Source organism: Etheostoma cragini, chromosome 18 (genome assembly GCF_013103735.1).
Source record: "Etheostoma cragini isolate CJK2018 chromosome 18, CSU_Ecrag_1.0, whole genome shotgun sequence".
Lineage (NCBI taxonomy): Eukaryota > Metazoa > Chordata > Actinopteri > Perciformes > Percidae > Etheostoma > Etheostoma cragini.
Window position 1 is genome coordinate 21,826,332 of NC_048424.1, and position 17,404 is coordinate 21,843,735.

The 17,404-nt window shown below is 40.5% G+C and overlaps 2 protein-coding genes across 2 annotated transcripts in view; both read right to left on the bottom strand.

Annotated features, from left to right (window-relative positions):
• Positions 1–255: 255 nt before the first annotated feature.
• fkbp3 (FKBP prolyl isomerase 3) lies at positions 256–3,259 on the bottom strand. Its single transcript, XM_034899949.1, has 7 exons — positions 3,036–3,259; positions 2,520–2,621; positions 2,290–2,391; positions 2,055–2,190; positions 1,711–1,778; positions 1,501–1,598; positions 256–591 (listed from the first exon to the last, which is right to left on the bottom strand). Exons 1-7 carry the CDS (start codon positions 3,183–3,185, stop codon positions 537–539), a joined length of 711 nt encoding a protein of 236 aa, XP_034755840.1. The 5' UTR covers positions 3,186–3,259; the 3' UTR covers positions 256–536.
• Positions 3,260–11,518: 8,259 nt separating this feature from the next.
• The window catches only part of LOC117961339 (gamma-aminobutyric acid receptor subunit rho-2-like), a 16,655-nt gene continuing 10,769 nt past the window's right edge, over positions 11,519–17,404 (bottom strand). The window contains exons 4-9 of the mRNA XM_034899921.1: positions 15,687–15,910; positions 15,471–15,553; positions 13,790–13,930; positions 12,953–13,105; positions 12,233–12,441; positions 11,519–12,142 (exon numbers count right to left, since the gene is read on the bottom strand). Coding sequence (XP_034755812.1) covers positions 11,831–12,142; positions 12,233–12,441; positions 12,953–13,105; positions 13,790–13,930; positions 15,471–15,553; positions 15,687–15,910 — 1,122 coding nt within the window. The 3' untranslated portion in view covers positions 11,519–11,830. The remainder of the gene's footprint in view (positions 12,143–12,232; positions 12,442–12,952; positions 13,106–13,789; positions 13,931–15,470; positions 15,554–15,686; positions 15,911–17,404) is intronic.

A 17,404-nucleotide genomic window follows, 5' to 3' on the forward strand; every position in this document is an offset into this window, starting at 1 on the left:
GTGGCATTTTTGCCCTTCTTAATTTTTGACACTGATTTGATGGATGGACAAGCGTAAAGCTAATCAAAATACATGTCTATTAAATCTGAAAGATCAGTGCACATGACTGTGGTTGTAGCTTTATATCCTAATCTACTTGATGTTGCACCTACTAGGACATTAAAAAAATCAATGACATGCATGTGAATAAGTAATCTTCACAATTTTGACATCAAACCTATAGGATCCATTGAATAAACAAGTCCGTACTACATATTCTCTGAAACAGGTTTATTTATCATATACATTGTACATGCAAAAGAACAAAAGAAAATGCAAAGAATAAGGTTTCAGGGTGTCTCATATGTACATTATTGACAAGCCATCACATTTTGGCCAAGATGCTGTAATAATTGGTCATCACCTTTAACATGGTGACGAATGAGACAGAGAGAACACAATCCAAATGCCATTTAACTTGAATCCTTACAACAAGGCCATTGAGTATTTTTCCCTCTGCCTTTAAAATGCAATGCATGCTGGTCAGCAGTAGCCAGTTAATCCACAGCCACCACTTCAACCTCAAAGATCAGCTTTGCATTGGGAGGAATTCTGGTAGAGCTGGAGTTAAGGAACAGACCACTTTCAATACAAAATTATAAATTACATCACAAAAATCACAAATTACAGCTGCAGTGGAGGAGAAACATGAAGTGTATCGACACTCCCAAAGGAGAAATGCTCCAAAAACAGTTACAGGTGCAAAACACATTACCTGATCACCTGTGGAGGCAGAAGGGCTGGAAGACAATATTCAACTATTGATTTGTAGGGTTGCTAGATTTTCAGATGTTCCATTTTCAATACTATAGAATAGAATCTTTAAAAAACACTTCAATTAAATAAAGCGAAAGACACGCATTGCCACAGGGTTTCAATTTCTGTCCGAGTCTCCTCACACACACACACACACATCCCCGGGTGTGCAGCAGAGAGGTGCAGTGACAACAAAGCAGTCCTCCAAATGTTGCCCTCTCTACCATAATTAGTCGCTCTGTTTCAACAATGTCAGCTGGAAAAAAAAGTGCACGAAGGCTAAAATTCCACCTGCTGATCTGTTGGAACAAAGCTATAGGGTTCTGCTAGGCTAATTTACACCGTGTGAACACTGTAGTGCTATGCCGCCCATCTCCACTCAGCAGAGCAATGTCTGTCTGAGTTCTAACCGAGCAGACTGGTGTGTGTGTGTGTGTGTGTAGGCTTACACTGAAGCAGCCTGGTGGTGTTTTCATGTGATTTATTGAAGGTAAAGAAAGCATCGGTTGTGCACAGGAACACTGGCTGGTTGAGTCCCGCCGAGTCATGCCACCCCCAGTGCCTCTGAATATTCAAATACTTAATGTAGATAATTACCAAAGGTCAAAAAAGGTGTTGGGTAGGAAAATTGGAAACCCTGCAACTAAAGTGAACCGAGACATGACATTTAGAGTGAAGCACAAACCCAGCCAAAGAAAAGGATACTTTGAGTCGGGGAGCCCCTTCCTTCCGTAGGCCCACTCTGGTTCAATCTCCAACCGAGCTATTTCCCCCTTGCTCATCGTCAGTAAGGCCTCATCCCACTGTGAAAGCAAAGGATTACTGATGATGGCATGCGGCTGAGAGGAGTCCCATTCAGGAACTGACTGAAGTTTGGATGCAGGGCAAAAACAAACAAACACGAGAATCACTTACTCCTCTGATGACTCTGCCCAGGCCAACTTTGAAGGTCAGCGGTTTAGTTTGCTTCTTCTTTCTCTCCGCTGCAGAGAGAGAGAACAATGAAGGTTTAAACCTGAAGATGGAATCTTCATCACAGGATACTGGCTTCATCTGTACCTGCAACCGCAAAGGACAGGTGGTATTACAGCTTAGAATGACAAAATTAGGACATGAAATTAAATGAATACTAAAGTGCCCGTTTAAGGTGTTTGCGCACGGGTCCAGGAATCTCAAGCTTTGTGTTGCATCCATACAAAAAATGACCAATGGACAACATTGGGGGTGGAGTGACACTGTAAGGTGCAGGTCTGTCATACTTTTGGGGACATTGGTGTCGAAGACAGTTCCATCCTCCAAGGTCCCGGTGTACCAGCAGCTCACATTTTCGCCTTTCTTTGGAAAGTTGGTCTTGTCACCTTTTTTCAGCACGGACTTGGTGTACTTTGGCGGACCCTAAGAAAAGCAATGAAGACAATGAAGTTGAGTTAATAGTAGAAAGAAAAAAATTACAATATCCACATCCTGCCAACAACATCCCTCTGGACCCCGTACCTCATCCACAACCTCTGTCGGGACTTCTTTGGCCTTTCCTTCAATTTTCACTGCTTTAACCTGCTCGGTCACATCTTCAATCGGCTCTGTGCCTTTAAATTTCTACAAATGACAAAGAAAGCATGAAACACACACACACACATCCATCCATCAATTGAATGAGTTTGTAGTCCAACCCTAGAGATGCAGATCCATTGTGTGCAACATCAAGTCGTATTATCATCCCTTACCTTGCACTCAAAGAGCTGATTGTAGGCAATAATTAGTTGTTCTTTCTTTGCTGTTTTAGCAACATTTTTTATGTTTCCCAGCAGCTTGTGCTCATTGAGGAACTGAAAGGGAAAACACAGTTACAAGGAGAAAGTGAGCAGACGGTCCAGCTTTGTTTTACCAGCGTGTGTGTTCCTACTCAAGTCAGTCAGTCATTTTCAGTCACGGCTAACTTATTCAAAATCACGGTAAACATAAAAAAATATGCGTTTCTGCTGCTGGTCAGTTGAAATTATGAGCTATGGTATTTATCTGAACAGTGCAGAAATCTTTGGTTTGAATATGACTGTACTTTTGTACATTGTGCCTTGCTAGCTAGATGCTAAAACACAAACACGGCCTTCTTGGTGTGGCTACGCTAGCCACAGCTAGCTAGCTAGCTAGCACACAGCATGCTGCAGCTCAAACTGAGCGTTAGCATTTTATCCTAAATATACTCCACTATAACACCAATGAGACTGAAGCGATACACATACCGAGTGTGCTGCATTGTCCTGGATGAACGTAATAATGTCTTTTTTGGGGAAATCATCACTTTTGAGCTGCTCATCGCTCCACTCTCGTGTTACTTCATCTGCCATTTTAGTAGGCGAACTGGTTTGAATTTGACTCTCCTGCGCATCCATCCATCCATGCTCCTGCGTAGCGGCTCGGTCTTCTTCGTTGGTGTTTATTGGCGGTCGGCAAACCAGCCTGCGGTGCATTAGCGCCACTTACTGGACAAGTGTGGAACAGGATGTGCAGAATTTAATGAGCTAAAAAACTAAAACATGTCTAAAGAAGTATGACTTTTTGACATACTATAGTATGACTTTTTGACATACTATAGTATGACTTTTTGACATACTATAGTATGACTTTTTGACATACTATACTATGACTTTTTGACATAATATACTACGACTTTTTGACATACTATACTATGACTTTTTGACATACTATACTACAACTTTTTGACATACTATAGTACGACTTTTTGACATACTATACTATGACTTTTTGACATACTATACTACGACTTTTTTACATACTATAGTATGACTTTTTGACATACTATACTATGACTTTTTGACATACTATACTATGACTTTTTGACATACTATACTATGACTTTTTGACATGCTATACTATGACTTTTTGACATGCTATACTACGACTTTTTGACATACTATAGTATGACTTTTTGACATACTATACTATGACTTTTTGACATACTATAGTATGACTTTTTGACATACTATACTATGACTTTTGACATACTATACTACGACTGTTTGACATACTATACTATGACTTTTTGACATACTATAGTATGACTTTTTGACATACTATACTATGACTTTTTGACATACTATACTATGACTTTTTGACATACTATAGTATGACTTTTTGACATCCCATAGTATGACTTATATTATATATTTTTATATATATATATATATATATATATATATTTTTTTTTCCGACATGCTACTTTACTATATATATTTAATGACTCTTCAACCTGCTCTGCCACGACCATGTTTACACTGACAACACTCCTCTCACACTCAGCACTGAAACACAATCATGAACACAACTGACAACTTGACATGTAGTATGACTTTTTACACTATCACTTTGTTATGACCCTTTATTGTATAGACTTCTTGCATGTGATCAGGGCAAGCTCCACTGTCTGGAGACACATCCACTGTGTCACCTCCCTCGGTAATGTCTGACCATTCTGATATAGGATTTTAAAATGAAAGGCTTCAATGTCCAATTATAGCTATATTTGAAATATTTTTCAGGCTGGTAAAGTCATATTTTAACTCCTTTTCAGGCTACTCTAAAAAGGAATCCTGCTGTTAAGCCAGAGTCATTCCACCTCAGAGTGAAAGAACACATATCCAGTGTGTCACTCAGATAATTTCTGACCATTCTGATATAGGATTTTAAAATTAAAGGCTTAAATTTCCAATTTGAAGCTATGTTTGAAATCATTTTCAAGCGTGTAATGAAAGCCATTTACTGGTCTTGTCCTTGGTCTTGGTGCTCTTGGTCTCCCATGTCTTTTTTCTGCACGGCGATGAGGTCGAGGGCGACTGGGATGATACATCTTCGAGAGAAATGCTATGGAATACTGGCCAGGGTCCCAGAGACTTATTCCAGGCAACAGATCACCTGTGTCTGATGTCTCTCCAGTCTTTGGACTGTTTGAAGACTTTAACATTGCATTAGTCGTTGGTCTCTTCAGGGTTGTTTCTGGCTCTGTAATAAATATATTTCTACTACACTTCTTATTTTGTGGAGAAATGTGTTGAGGATACAACTATATGTTGCTGATTTACTGGAATCAATCAGCTGATCTTCATTTCCTTTCTCCAGCTGTCAGAAAACAAACCGTTGTCTCCATCAGAGCAAAGTGAGACACAACACGACTCTAATGTTTCTGCTGACAGGTTCAACGTTCAAGGTTCGGCTTTACTGGCATTATACAACAGAAATGTCCAATCAAGTGCAATTGCAGCTGGCTGTTAAGTTGCTGTTAGATACTTTAACAACAAGGTTTTAAACATGGTGATTTAGAATCACAGCTTTTGCAGAAGGATGTACCTCAGCAGAAATCCAGCAGATGTCAGCATAATGACACATAGCCTGCAACACTCGTCCATGCATAAGAGGCAGTGTGTTTGTCTTTTGCTGCCCGTTTAATGAAATTCCTGTTCACAAATTCCATGCCATGTGTTTAGCTTTAGCTAAGGGTTGTATGCGTAGACACATGCATTGGCTATACAGGAAACAATCAGTGTTTGCAAATCATCTTTTTTTATGTATTTGTCACAGTCTCCATCAGTGCAATGGCCATCACTTGGCGTGGAGTTAGTGACTTTGGTCACATGAGGTGGTTGTGTATAATCTGTGAAGTATCCCTTTAATTTCTGTTTTTCAATGCACATTTTTACTGCTCTGTTTTTGAATTCACCCTCATTTTCATCCCCTCATCAACTTTTACAGTTACAGACACCAACGTCTCGTACCAGCAATGATGAAAGCAAAGTTGAGCGGTACATTAGTTAACAACAAAACTACTGAGCAAGCACAACGTAATTAAGCTGTGTCTGCATGCCTACATCTGAGAGCATGCAGGGAAGGGCTGGAACACACAAAACAAGAGCAAGCAAGGACAGAGTCACGAACGTAATTAAAGTTCCGAGGCAGCGGGAGGAGTCTGAACATTCTCACTTATGGCAGCTAGTATTCCTCATACACAAACTCCAGCTGAGAGCAGAGTAGACGCTGAGACTCTACCCATAATTGAAGTGTCATTCTGTTAAGTAACGCCAGGCTGCTTCCCTGTGTGTTCCATTAGCTTTTCATTTGTCTAACACACTGGGAACATGATCTGACCCTTACAGCTGGGTCCTGGGTATTAAGGAATACTAACCAAAGTTGTTACTAAGCATCCTCTCGTGTCCCCTTTGGACATTTGTATTTGCAGATTCATTACAGCTTAAAGGACTAGTTCAGTCTTTGGAGACTTATTCCCTTTGATTCTGGGAGTGAGATGAGATCAATATCAATCTAAATCTCTCTTAGTCTTCAGTACATAGTTTAGTTTTGGAGTGCGTTGGCTACTTTTAGTTTCAGTTTTTTTGAGAAAAAAATAAGTATGTACTATACATACATTGTGTATGTATAGTATCACACATTGTTGATCTTGAGTTAGTATTTTGTTAAAAAATGAAAAAGAAATAAATTCTTAATCACAAAAAAAAAAACTACAACTAAAATTAATTGATGTTTTAACCTGGCTACGTAGTTTCACTTTGGTTGAAATTTTTCTTCAAGCTTGAAGTTTTTTTATTTACTTTCAGTGTACTTGAAATGTTTTTCACTACTTCATTTCATTTTAGTTTTAGTTTAATGTCAATGGTTGACACAACAGGTGGACCATTAGGTCTGCTACGACTTTGGAAACTGTCACCACATCAGAACGCTATCATCCATCACATAGTTCAAAAAGGCATGCAAACAGCTCCTTCTTAACAGTTACACTTACGGATTAATTCATTTGCTCATGGGTTTTCCATGCCTTGTTTGCACTGTCCATATATGTCTAGCCCAGCTGATGTCTTGTATAAATGTCTTTGTCCTTATGTAACTGTATTGTTGTTTTAGTTGTCTAAATTTGTCGTTCCACATCGATGTCAAATGTCCGTCCCGACGTGCTGTAACCAGGTTTGATGTTTCGGCAGAACAGGATCCTGCTGCAAACCAGTTTTCAACTGAGTCAGGCCCGTTTAACATTGTAATGTAACGTTACTTTTTAACTTTCCTGTATAATAAATATGAATGAATAAATGAATATCATTTTTATAAGGGGTTATGTTCACAGCTCCTTCCCCAATTCCCCAACATAACCCCTTATAAAAATGATATTATGATATATTATATTATAATATAATATTTCCCCTTCTTCTTCCCCAATGGCCAGAAAACCTTTTCAATGACTGGAGCTTTAACTGCCAAAGAGATTGAATATGAACTACTCATTCTCAGAAAGGTAGCAAATAAGTGTATTTCTAACTTTTGAACTATTTTTTTAATTAGTTGTGTAGACCTTTGCTGATGTTTGCTAAAAATTCATCCATCAAATATTTGACAAAATAACATTTGAGAGACAATAATCAGTGTCTGACTTGTGAGTACTGTGCATGTCCACATCCATGCCATATTTACTTTACATGGACCCTTGGCCTTATTTTACAGTGAACAGTGAATTGAATGGATGGGATGTGCCAGAAAAACAACGTGTTATGCAGATTTTTAATGTGAGTTTTCTAACGCCAATCATATCAGCAGGGAAGGAGAGAACATGGTTTCCACTTCACTGTCTGATGGTGAGATGACGCATCGCTGATCGGTTGTTCTCAGCCTACGCTACACATTTTTGCTAAAAAAGAAAACAGCATTTTATGACTATCAGTGGCCTAAATAATGACTGTTGTTGGTTATCACTACTTTTAGTTTCTAACTCAAAGACGGGCAAAGGCAAAGTTAGTCGTCATCTTTCACCATACCACTACATCCTACCTGAGTTACCCTATTGATAAGGATTAAGCATTAAATAAGTGTTGTTAGCCCTGTTTTTATGTTTACTGAGCAATAATTTAAAAATGAATTATAGATATCAGAAACCCTAATCATTGGTCATGCTCATTTGTATTTTAAAGAATATTTTTGGGGCTTTACAGTCTTTAATTTTTGAGAAGACAGCTGGGTAAGAAAGGGGAGAGACATGCAGGAAGTCCTCACAGGACGGATTCAAACCCCTGACCTCTTCGTCGAGGTATAAGCCTCTCACATCAGGCATGTGTCCTGTATGTAGGCATATCTCAGTAATATGTGCTGTATGTAGTCATATCTCAGTAATATGAACTGTATGTAGGCATATCTCAGTAATATGTACTGTATGTAGGCATATCTCAGGCATGTGTACTGTATGTCAGCATATCTCAGTAATATGTACTGTATGTAGTCAAATCTCAGTAATATGTGCTGTATGTAGGCATATCTCAGGCATATGTACTGTATGTAGTCATATCTCAGTAATATGTGCTGTATGTAGGCATATCTCAGTAATATGTACTGTATGTAGGCGTATCTCAGTAATATGTACTGTATGTAGGCATATCTCAGTAATATGTACTGTATGTAGGCATATCTCAGTAATATGTGCTGTATGTAGGCATATCTCAGTAATATGTGCTGTATGTAGGCATATCTCAGGCATATGCGTGCCTGCTCTGCCGCTGAACCAACCTGGCCGCTCAAATCGGATTCTTTTCCTTCCTGTTCAAATCCAACCAAACTAAAGCCAGCGGCTTTGCACACAGAGGGATTTGTAAACTATTTATATCATGCTTCCTTTTTTGGGGTCTTTTCTAAGAAATGTGTTTATTAATTTATCCCAGACACAACTTTTTACAAGCCAAGGCACAGACGTCCCTTTACAACAATAAGCCCCAAGGGATCTGTCAGTGACTCTAAACCACTGCCAGACATATTAGAGCATGAGTCAGTGTATCACCTTAAAGCAGGAGATGCATTAACAAACAACACAGATTAGAGTGTGGGATCAGTTGCCTTACTGCAGCGTTGTGTTTTTAAGTAGTGGTAGCATGGGAAAATCGGACGTGATTTGTTTATTTGGAGATTAGATGTGCACAGAGTGCTCTCTGAAATCTGGATTAAAGACAGATGTGAGTCGTGCAGGAAGATTGTGTCTGATATATTATTCTTGGGGGTTATGACTGTTTTCAGTATAGCTGCTTCTTAGCCATTGCTGTGGGGGGGGGCTCGACAGCCTTTACATTCTGTAGACAGGTGGCCCGACATGTTGGATCTTCAAAACTCAGGACTCTTTTGAAAGAAAGTCTTTATTTATGAAATTTGCTCTGACAGCGTTACATTCTGAACATTTTCTGAAGATGAAGGTTGAAGTGATGTTGGTTTGGAAGCTGACAGATCCGCAAGCATGCTTGTTTTTCTTGTTTTGTGCTCTGAGAAAGAGTATCATTCCAAAATGATGTGCACCATTAAAATAAAAGAATAATTGAGTTTTGGCAGCTGATTGCTACCATGAAGCAAAAACCCAATATTGGTTGTTAGATTGTGAAGCAGGTAAAGAACTTGCTAAGCTAAGATGATCACCTCCTTGGTCCAGCTGTGTATTTAAAGCTACATTGTGTAACGTTTGCAGTTGTTCATCATCAAAATCTGTATTGCCCTTCACAAAACTCTCCTTTTTTTTACGAATACTAACCACAACCATCAATTTCAAGGATCCCTATTGGAACGGAATTTGACATTTACGCTTGCATGAACTGGGTTAGACGGTCCAGGATCATCTTGAAATACATTTGCCGGCATGGGCACACAGGCTGTACTGCTCCACCTTTCGTGGTTTTCACTCAGTGGCAGTGCAACGCTAGAACGACGTCCAGGATACTTTTCCTCACGTCAATGATGAAAAAGTATTCTCTACCTTGTAACTTAAACGTCATCCTGTGTCATGATTTCCCTGGCGGACCAATCACGTCATGGAGTTGTAACACAGACTAGCTAAAGCTAGCCCAGCTGAGTGTACAGGCTGCAGATACTAAGAGCTCATTTGGGTTTCATTGACATTGTTCAGAAAGTGAAATTCAGTTGATTGTCATATCCAATTTCACCTCCAGATGGGAGACTTTTTTGCACAATGTAGCTTTAAGATGCACAGAAATTGATTGATTGATTTGACATACTGACTTGTAAACCAGTGTTGTGGATTGAAACTGCAAACCTGTGGGTGGGTGAAGTCACACATCACAGCATAGCCAGCCATAAGGATAGCTTCTAGATTACCATCTTCCCACATGAAGTAATGCTGAATCACATGGAAGTCTGCTAAGAACTCCCCGTTGTAACAAAGCAGCACCTCACAGTGCTCAAACAAACAAATGAAAACAAAAATGGCCATTTAAGCACGTTCGTGTGTATAAAATGTTCATTTAAGGCGGTTCAAGATGGTTACACCACTGGTTAAGCTTTCCATGTTGACAAGTCCTTTCTAATAAATACACATCTATAAAGACACAGTATTGCACGTCTGCAGCATGCATCAAGCCGTTTCTGTACAAGCCCCGTTACGTGCATCTTTGCCAACTTAAGGTGTAATGGCACATAAATCTGTTGCTACACTAAAAATAAATGTCAAATAAAAGAAAATCAATGAATGAACAAGCTGTGAATACATAAATAAATAAAGACTTTACTCAGCAACAGTGATGTGTTGCTTTGAAACCCACACAGTAGTAAGATCCTGTGAGTCCTGTTGATTTATCTGGATAATGCTGGTAGTAAATAACGGTAGTCCATGTGTAATACTGTACAGGGCAGCAGCATTTACAGTCACTTTAATTGAAATGTTATCACTGTAGTAGAGCGCCATTATGCGCCACGAGCCGTCTGCTTTGGACACATTTAGCTATGCGACTCAGTCAGATCCAAAGGTTACAGAGGCAATAGCATCCGAGTGATCTACTCGTGTTCTGTTGACAGCTTTATGATGAAGACAGAGAGCTTCAGAGAAGAGAGTGATATTTACGGATGTCCAGGCAGGGGCTGGTAGCACTAACATTTGATTCTGGTTTAGAAAGGAACAGTCCAACTTCAGGTAGACAAAGACAGTAAGTTCTTCAGTTGTGCAAAGCTAAATTCTCTGCCAATCAATATTCATGATTCTGACATATGGCACTTCATGAAACATATGTTTCTCAGAGGTTGATGGAGAGATACAACATAAAACAACCACACAACAAAAACCAAAGATTGCTCTTTGTCTGCTGGATGTGTAAATGCACAACTGGTAACACATCAGTCAAAACCAACTTCATAAGGTGATGTGATGTCCATGACTTGTGTTTTTCAGCATGCTGTGAAGATCCTCTTTGTAGAACTTTTGTAGCCTTGTTTCAGCTCACTAGCTTCTCCAATTCCTTTAGCCAGTCAAAAAGATCTGGTGTTGTGCTCATTGACAGTTATTTTCCCTGGCCTGAAAAACAATTGCTCAATCTGAGTTTAGTCGGCGGGATTAAGAATAGGAGCACGCTCTTCCTACACATGCTACCTAGATACAATTATGAAAATAAGTTGGCCTGAAAAATGGCGGATAACATCAACTCACCTTTTTACAATTTAAAAAAAAAACTAAAACTAAGTGATGAGTGTGGCAGTGGAACATGTTCAAATGGAAATACAGGAACATGTTAATGCTTAAATTAGGAGAAAAATTCTGTTGAAATAAAATGGAAACAAACAAAAAGTTGGCCACAAAGCCTTAAAACACCATGACTGTTTTGGGGTGACCATATTAATAGTAGGCAGAGCTGGAAAGTTCATTGGTCTGTTTTTATTTTTGTACAACCGGCATTAGACTAGTCAGGGAGCACAACTTGTGCAAGCAGCCCCCAAGTTGTTGGAGTATGATGTGGGTAAACATGAGCTTCTGATATAAGTATGTAAAGGAGGAGAATCGGTATAAGTGGTTCAGTCCAGCGGTGACATGTGAGCCAGAGTTGGAGATAGCCACATCCAGCAGCCTCTGATGTTCTTCAACCATCCTGCCGAACTTGTTGCTCCACCAGAACATGTAGAAGGGAAACAACTGCATCCCTCTTCTAATGACTAAAAGATTCCACAGTCTTTTCTTACACTGCTACAGTTTGGGCTAGAATGCACTCAATCAGCAGTACACACACCAGTAGATCAGGTTAAACAGGATGTAGGCGCCAGGGAATATCATGCGAGAATAGGTGTCAATGGCGTGAGTGTTCTGGATAATCCGGAAGCCGCGGATGCCCTTCTTCTTGGTCCCCGGGGGCTCGGTGTCCAGGGAGAGATGCACTACCATTCGCTCCTGTTTTTCCGACGCATCCTCAGCTGCCATGGAGGCCCTCGTGTACCCTGCCAGGCTGTTGGCATCCGCCTCGCTGTATGTCCCGTCGAGCATCATGGTCCTGGCGTGGGACATGCCACAGGTGCAGGGTGTCTGGGACTGGGCAAACGTAAGAAAAGAAATCAAGTTAAATAAGAAGTTGAAAGCCCCATTTGGAGATGTACGCCATTGCTGAAACCGTCTCTGTACCTGTTCTCTGGCTTTTTCTCGGAGCTTGCGGTCCTTACCGTCCCTCACCGTCGTCAGGTAGTTGACGGCAGCGTATTCAAGCACAGACAGGAAGACAAAGACAAAACTGACCCAGAGGTAAATATCCACAGCTTTGATGTAGGAGACCCTGGGCATGGAGGCGTTGACTCCAGTGATGATGGTGGACATGGTGAGCACCGTGGTTATACCTGAAGCACAGAGAACATACAATCTTATTATGAGGAAGGTTCATATTCATGTTATCATTTCACAGGGATGCTATTCTGCAGACTCTAGGGTCAATTCTTACACACCTTCACCAGTCTGCTGTGAGCAGCATTTCTGAACTCCACTGTTAAATGTGTTAATTGTGATAATATGTTAATATGCATGTAGTATATCCACATGGGAGGTCTCACATTTTATACAAGAGACCCATTTTGTCTGGTTTCTTTAGTTTTAGCTTAAATGAAAAAGCTCACCACGTTGTGCCAGCTTGCTAGCCTAGCTTGATATTGTTTTTTATGACAACAGTAAACTGAATATTTTCTGTTTTCATTTTAGCTAACTGGAGGTCTTTATAGTGACGGATGTGATTGTGAAACACTGTTCTGCTATTTCCCAGGTATAGTTTCCTACTTGTGATTTTCACTGTGATGTGACTGTACACACATTCAATTTGAACAGGCGGCCTGGTCATTGTGTTGCATATCTTCCTACCTAATGAGACTCTGGCGGGGACGGCCCTGCGGTCGATCCAGAAGGACACCCAGGACAGCATGACCATCAGAGTGGCCGGGAAGTAGGTCTGCAGCAGGAAAAAAAAGATGTGACGCCGCAGCGTGAAGTTGATGTACAGACGGTTGTACCAGCCTGGATGAGGGAAGAAGGAAGACACAGTGAATGTTTGAAAAAAGATTTACGTGTCAGAGATAAAACAGAAATGATATGCTAAAATGCCACGATGAACACAGAGCCAGGTGAAGTTAACGGATCTGTACAGGGATGATAGAAATCTAGATGGGATGTAAAACCAAACGAAACAATGAACCATCAAAAACACATCTGAATATGAAAAGAAATAATTGCATTGGATAAGTATGTTTATGACAGGAGAACACAACAAGGTTACAATAGCCCAATTGTGTGTTTTCCACATTAATGTTATAGTTGCAAACCATTTCTCAGAGGGAAAGCTTTCCCTGCATACATTGCTAATCTCAATGGTTAAGGCAGACATTCTTTTTTTTAGAGCTTTTACTGAAAGATTAACTCAGTAACAGCTTTCAGCTTTTCATATACTAATATGACTAATATTCTTTTGTGAGTGTGGTTTATGGTGAGGGACTGCTACATTGTTTCTCTAAAGACAAGTTGCGACTGACTTCAAATGTCATTGTTTCATAAAAAGACCATTTGAATGTCTTAAATAACACATTGGGGTAGGGGCTAGGGTTGCAACTTCTTATTTGAAATTTAAACTATCGTTATAATATGGAGTAACAATATGTATGCTTTAAAATATCTACAGAATGGAGATTTGTTTAGTCAGTCTACCTGTGCTGCTGTAGAAAGCTAGTCTTGAAGTAGTGTGAAACTTCTGGATGAGGAACTGAGACAGAGAAATCCTGTCATCCGTGCTCAGGGACTCATCACCGCTTTTCCAATACAGCATCAGGTCTTCGTCTGTGTAAGCATCTGAAGGACAGAAAGCATGACTGTAAGTAAGCAGTTCTACTAGTTACAGCATCAGCAGCAGCAGTTGGATGAATAATGGCCAGTATGTGAGAATTTCCTTTAACCAATTATTGCAATGGGTTTATACCCACTGTGAAACAATGTCACTGGAGGGCCTTAACAGCTTGAACATGGTTCAAATGCTGACAGCTAAACGGTCTAAAGTGTGACTGTATTTCACTGGAACGGATTTCAACACTGGGACGTGCAACAGTCTGAAGCTAAAGACACAAACTAGCTGCACAATGGCCACTGCCACTGTTGGAGAAGGAACACAGATGTGACTTAATGGTGCATTCACTTGCAACTAGTGCAACGAACAAGCCATTCTTTCATGTCACCAACTGTTGTTTTATGCTCTTCTTTTTTTCTTCTTAAATCTTTTTTTTTTAAAGTGTCAGTTCAGGCATTGTTTAGGCACTTTTGTGTGTGCACATGCACGGAGCAGCAGCTCAGAGTATTCAGCCCGAAACGGAGTCCTGTGTGGGGCTCCTGTAAGCAACTCCATAGTTCTGCTGAGAGACTTCAACGTACACATGGACAATGATAGAGACACCTGGAGAGGCGTGATTTTGGAATAAAGGCCTCCCTGATCTGAACCTGAGCAGTCAGTCAAGCATTGTCTATACCAAACATCATGTTAGGTCATTAAGATGCTCATAAGTATACCTGGAACACCCTAGGCAGAAGGACGATGATTGATTTTATCTTGTACACATGTTTTGAACACTCTGGTGAAGAGAGAGATCATGGATTGATGAGCTGTTGAAGAGGGATAGTTTCGCAAGGAACTTGTTTTGGTGAAACATTTGCAGAATTAGCTAGATACATGGTTTAATGTAATTTGCTCTTACCAGTTTATTGCCCTATATATTTTGTTCATAGCAAATCCCCACCAGTTGGTCCCCAAACCTCCCAGTTAGATAGAAAATTCCTTAAAAATATTCTTTCTATATCTTGACAATCATTCCCTGAAAGAACCAAGCAGGCCTTCCCTATTGCACGATCCAAACGTTCTTCTGAAATTTCCATTTTCAGCTTGTATCGTGCTAGCTCGACGTTTGTTGTTGTTTCCTGAAAGGAGTTTGAGAACGGCAAACCACACAGAATGGAAGGCAAGAGACATCTGGCGACAAATGGGTAGGGCAAAAAACAGAGTTATTATTTTTGGTAGCAAAAAGTGGTGACCTAAGAAATTCCCAACAAAGCTCAGGCCAATCTTCAACCTAAGCAGAGGTCAAATCAGCTAGAATAAGTGAAATCACCTGTGTGGGCGTTTAGAGGATTTAACATCCGCTGTTGTTCTACACCGACCTCTAACATGATAAATAACAGTTTTTAATAATAAAACAGTAATGATTAACAATGCTGGTTTTAGTCAGTGTGGTGTTGATTAAGGCAACATGCTGCAAAAATGCTTTGTGCATTTCATAATTAGTATCATTTATTTCCTCTATCTTCTAACCAATGGAGTGGAATGGCAGGGCTTATGATTACTCACAGCTCTCCAGCTCAAGCGTGCATGTCTGCGAGTCCAAAGGAAAGCGACTGAAGTCCATGTTGCATGCAGCAGTTACTGTAACCCTGGGGAAAGACGCAAAGTGGGAACGTCACCAGCTCTGTGCATTCTGCAACAAGGCCTGCCATGTCTCATTTGGGTTGTGTGAAACCCTGTGATGGCAGATATCTGTTCGTGGTGCGAGCTTCTTGCACTCACCTGAGGCTGTACAAGACATGACCGTCGGGAAACACCCGCAGCATGATGTTTTCAGTGGTGGTGTCATGGATGAAAGACCTCTTGGAGTGGACGAAGAACACATCAGGCACCCAGATTTTCTTCACCAGGCGCCCGTCAAATGTCATGCTCTTGTTGGTGGAGCTTGGGAAGGCAAGCCTCTCGTCCTTCCAGTAGTGCCTTAGATACAGGGTCATGGTGAAGTCCTGAGGGAGGGTGGGGGGGTGACAGAAACAGAAAAAGCCTCAGGATTAAGTCTCACTACGGGGACTCTACTTGCTTGCTGCCTCTGGTTTGTTGAATCCCTCTGGGATTACAGTGCTATGACCCGCTGCTGTTGGATTATATGGATTTCTTATGACTAAACATACATGGTCAAGAGAAGTGCTGAACATATGTTAACTAAGCAGTGCACAGCTTTCATTGGTCCTAGATTACCCTTGCCTTCTCACCTCCTTCCCCCTGTTGCTATGCAGGCAGGACTAGTCCCGTGTCTGCACTACTCCCCTAGCTACAGCGATCATCCTCTCGCACCTACCTCATGGCATTACATAACACCAGATCAGTTAGGAATAATAGCTGCAGCAACACATTGTACTCTTGGCACCCACCATGCAAAATAACTTTGATGTTGCATAAGATGAGTTCAGGGGCATGTCTGAATCTCTACAAAAACTGTTTGTGTAATGCGTTTACTAATGAGAGATGTTTTCAAGTGTTGGGATCTAATGTAAGTAGCCTTGAACTGCCAACATATTGGCAGTTAAAACAATGACAAAATGATAGTGTTGGTCCTGAAAGCATCTTTTAAAGCTATGTAACTTTTAAAAGGAAATAACACATTTAGTTTCTAACAAATGTGCTGCTACAGTCTTACTTGGTCTGGTATAACCAGTAGGTTATGACATTTTAGCCTTAACCATCCATGTTATTTTTGGGAAATTTGGTTAAAAAGAAAGCCATATTTCTGATGTAAAGAAATTTGTCCCAAGGACAACATGAGTGTTAACAAAAACCACAGCATACTCAGAGGTTCTGATCTGCTTTCAGTGTGGTGACTAATGTTAACGAACCTTGGACATGTATTGCTGTGAAAATGACATTACTGAGTGATTGCTATGTTTTTATGCAGGTTTAATTTATATTCCGAGCTCCACCCGAAAAGCTTCAGCGCATGAGACATGTAGAGGAGAAGATCGTCGGCATAAAGGCAAACTTTGTGTTACGTGTTCCTTTTATTTATGTATAAAGGTACTTTTACACATCCAAGACAACCTTGGCTGGCAGAGTTAAAGGAGCACAGCCACCAAAGGCCAACCAAACATGTTTGCATTTAAAGTGAGAATGAGACGTGAGCTGGCCTGGATGAGTGTACCCTTTACTTCTTAAGAAGTTGTGCTGTGTTAAACTGACTCACACAGCCGCTGTTTCAATTCACGGTCCGAAACCAGCTAGCTTTGATATCCAAACCAAGCCTGATTTTTGTGGTGTAGTTCTTCTTTAAAAAATGTTATTTACCAAAAGTTGTGTTGTTGGGAAAACACACCACTCTTTCGAATAGTGCCTTTCTTTCAGCTCGTGATTTCAACTCTTGTCTGTGTTGCCGCATGAAGCCTCCAACTTCTTTGTTCTCTTCTTCCAGTATCAATCCTACAATGAATCTTTCCCACCTGCAGCTTGTGCTGGGTTAAGAAACACCC

Excerpts from the sequence above, each read along its gene's own strand:
- fkbp3 (XM_034899949.1), bottom strand. The coding sequence starts at position 3,185 with ATGGATGCGCAGGAGAGTCAAATTCAAACCAGTTCGCCTACTAAAATG. Across the intron at positions 2,622-3,035 it reads AGGACAATGCAGCACACTCG|TTCCTCAATGAGCACAAGCT; the intron begins GTATGTGTATCG and ends TTTCCCTTTCAG. Across the intron at positions 592-1,500 it reads AAGGGGCTCCCCGACTCAAA|AATTCCTCCCAATGCAAAGC; the intron begins GTATCCTTTTCT and ends CAGCTCTACCAG.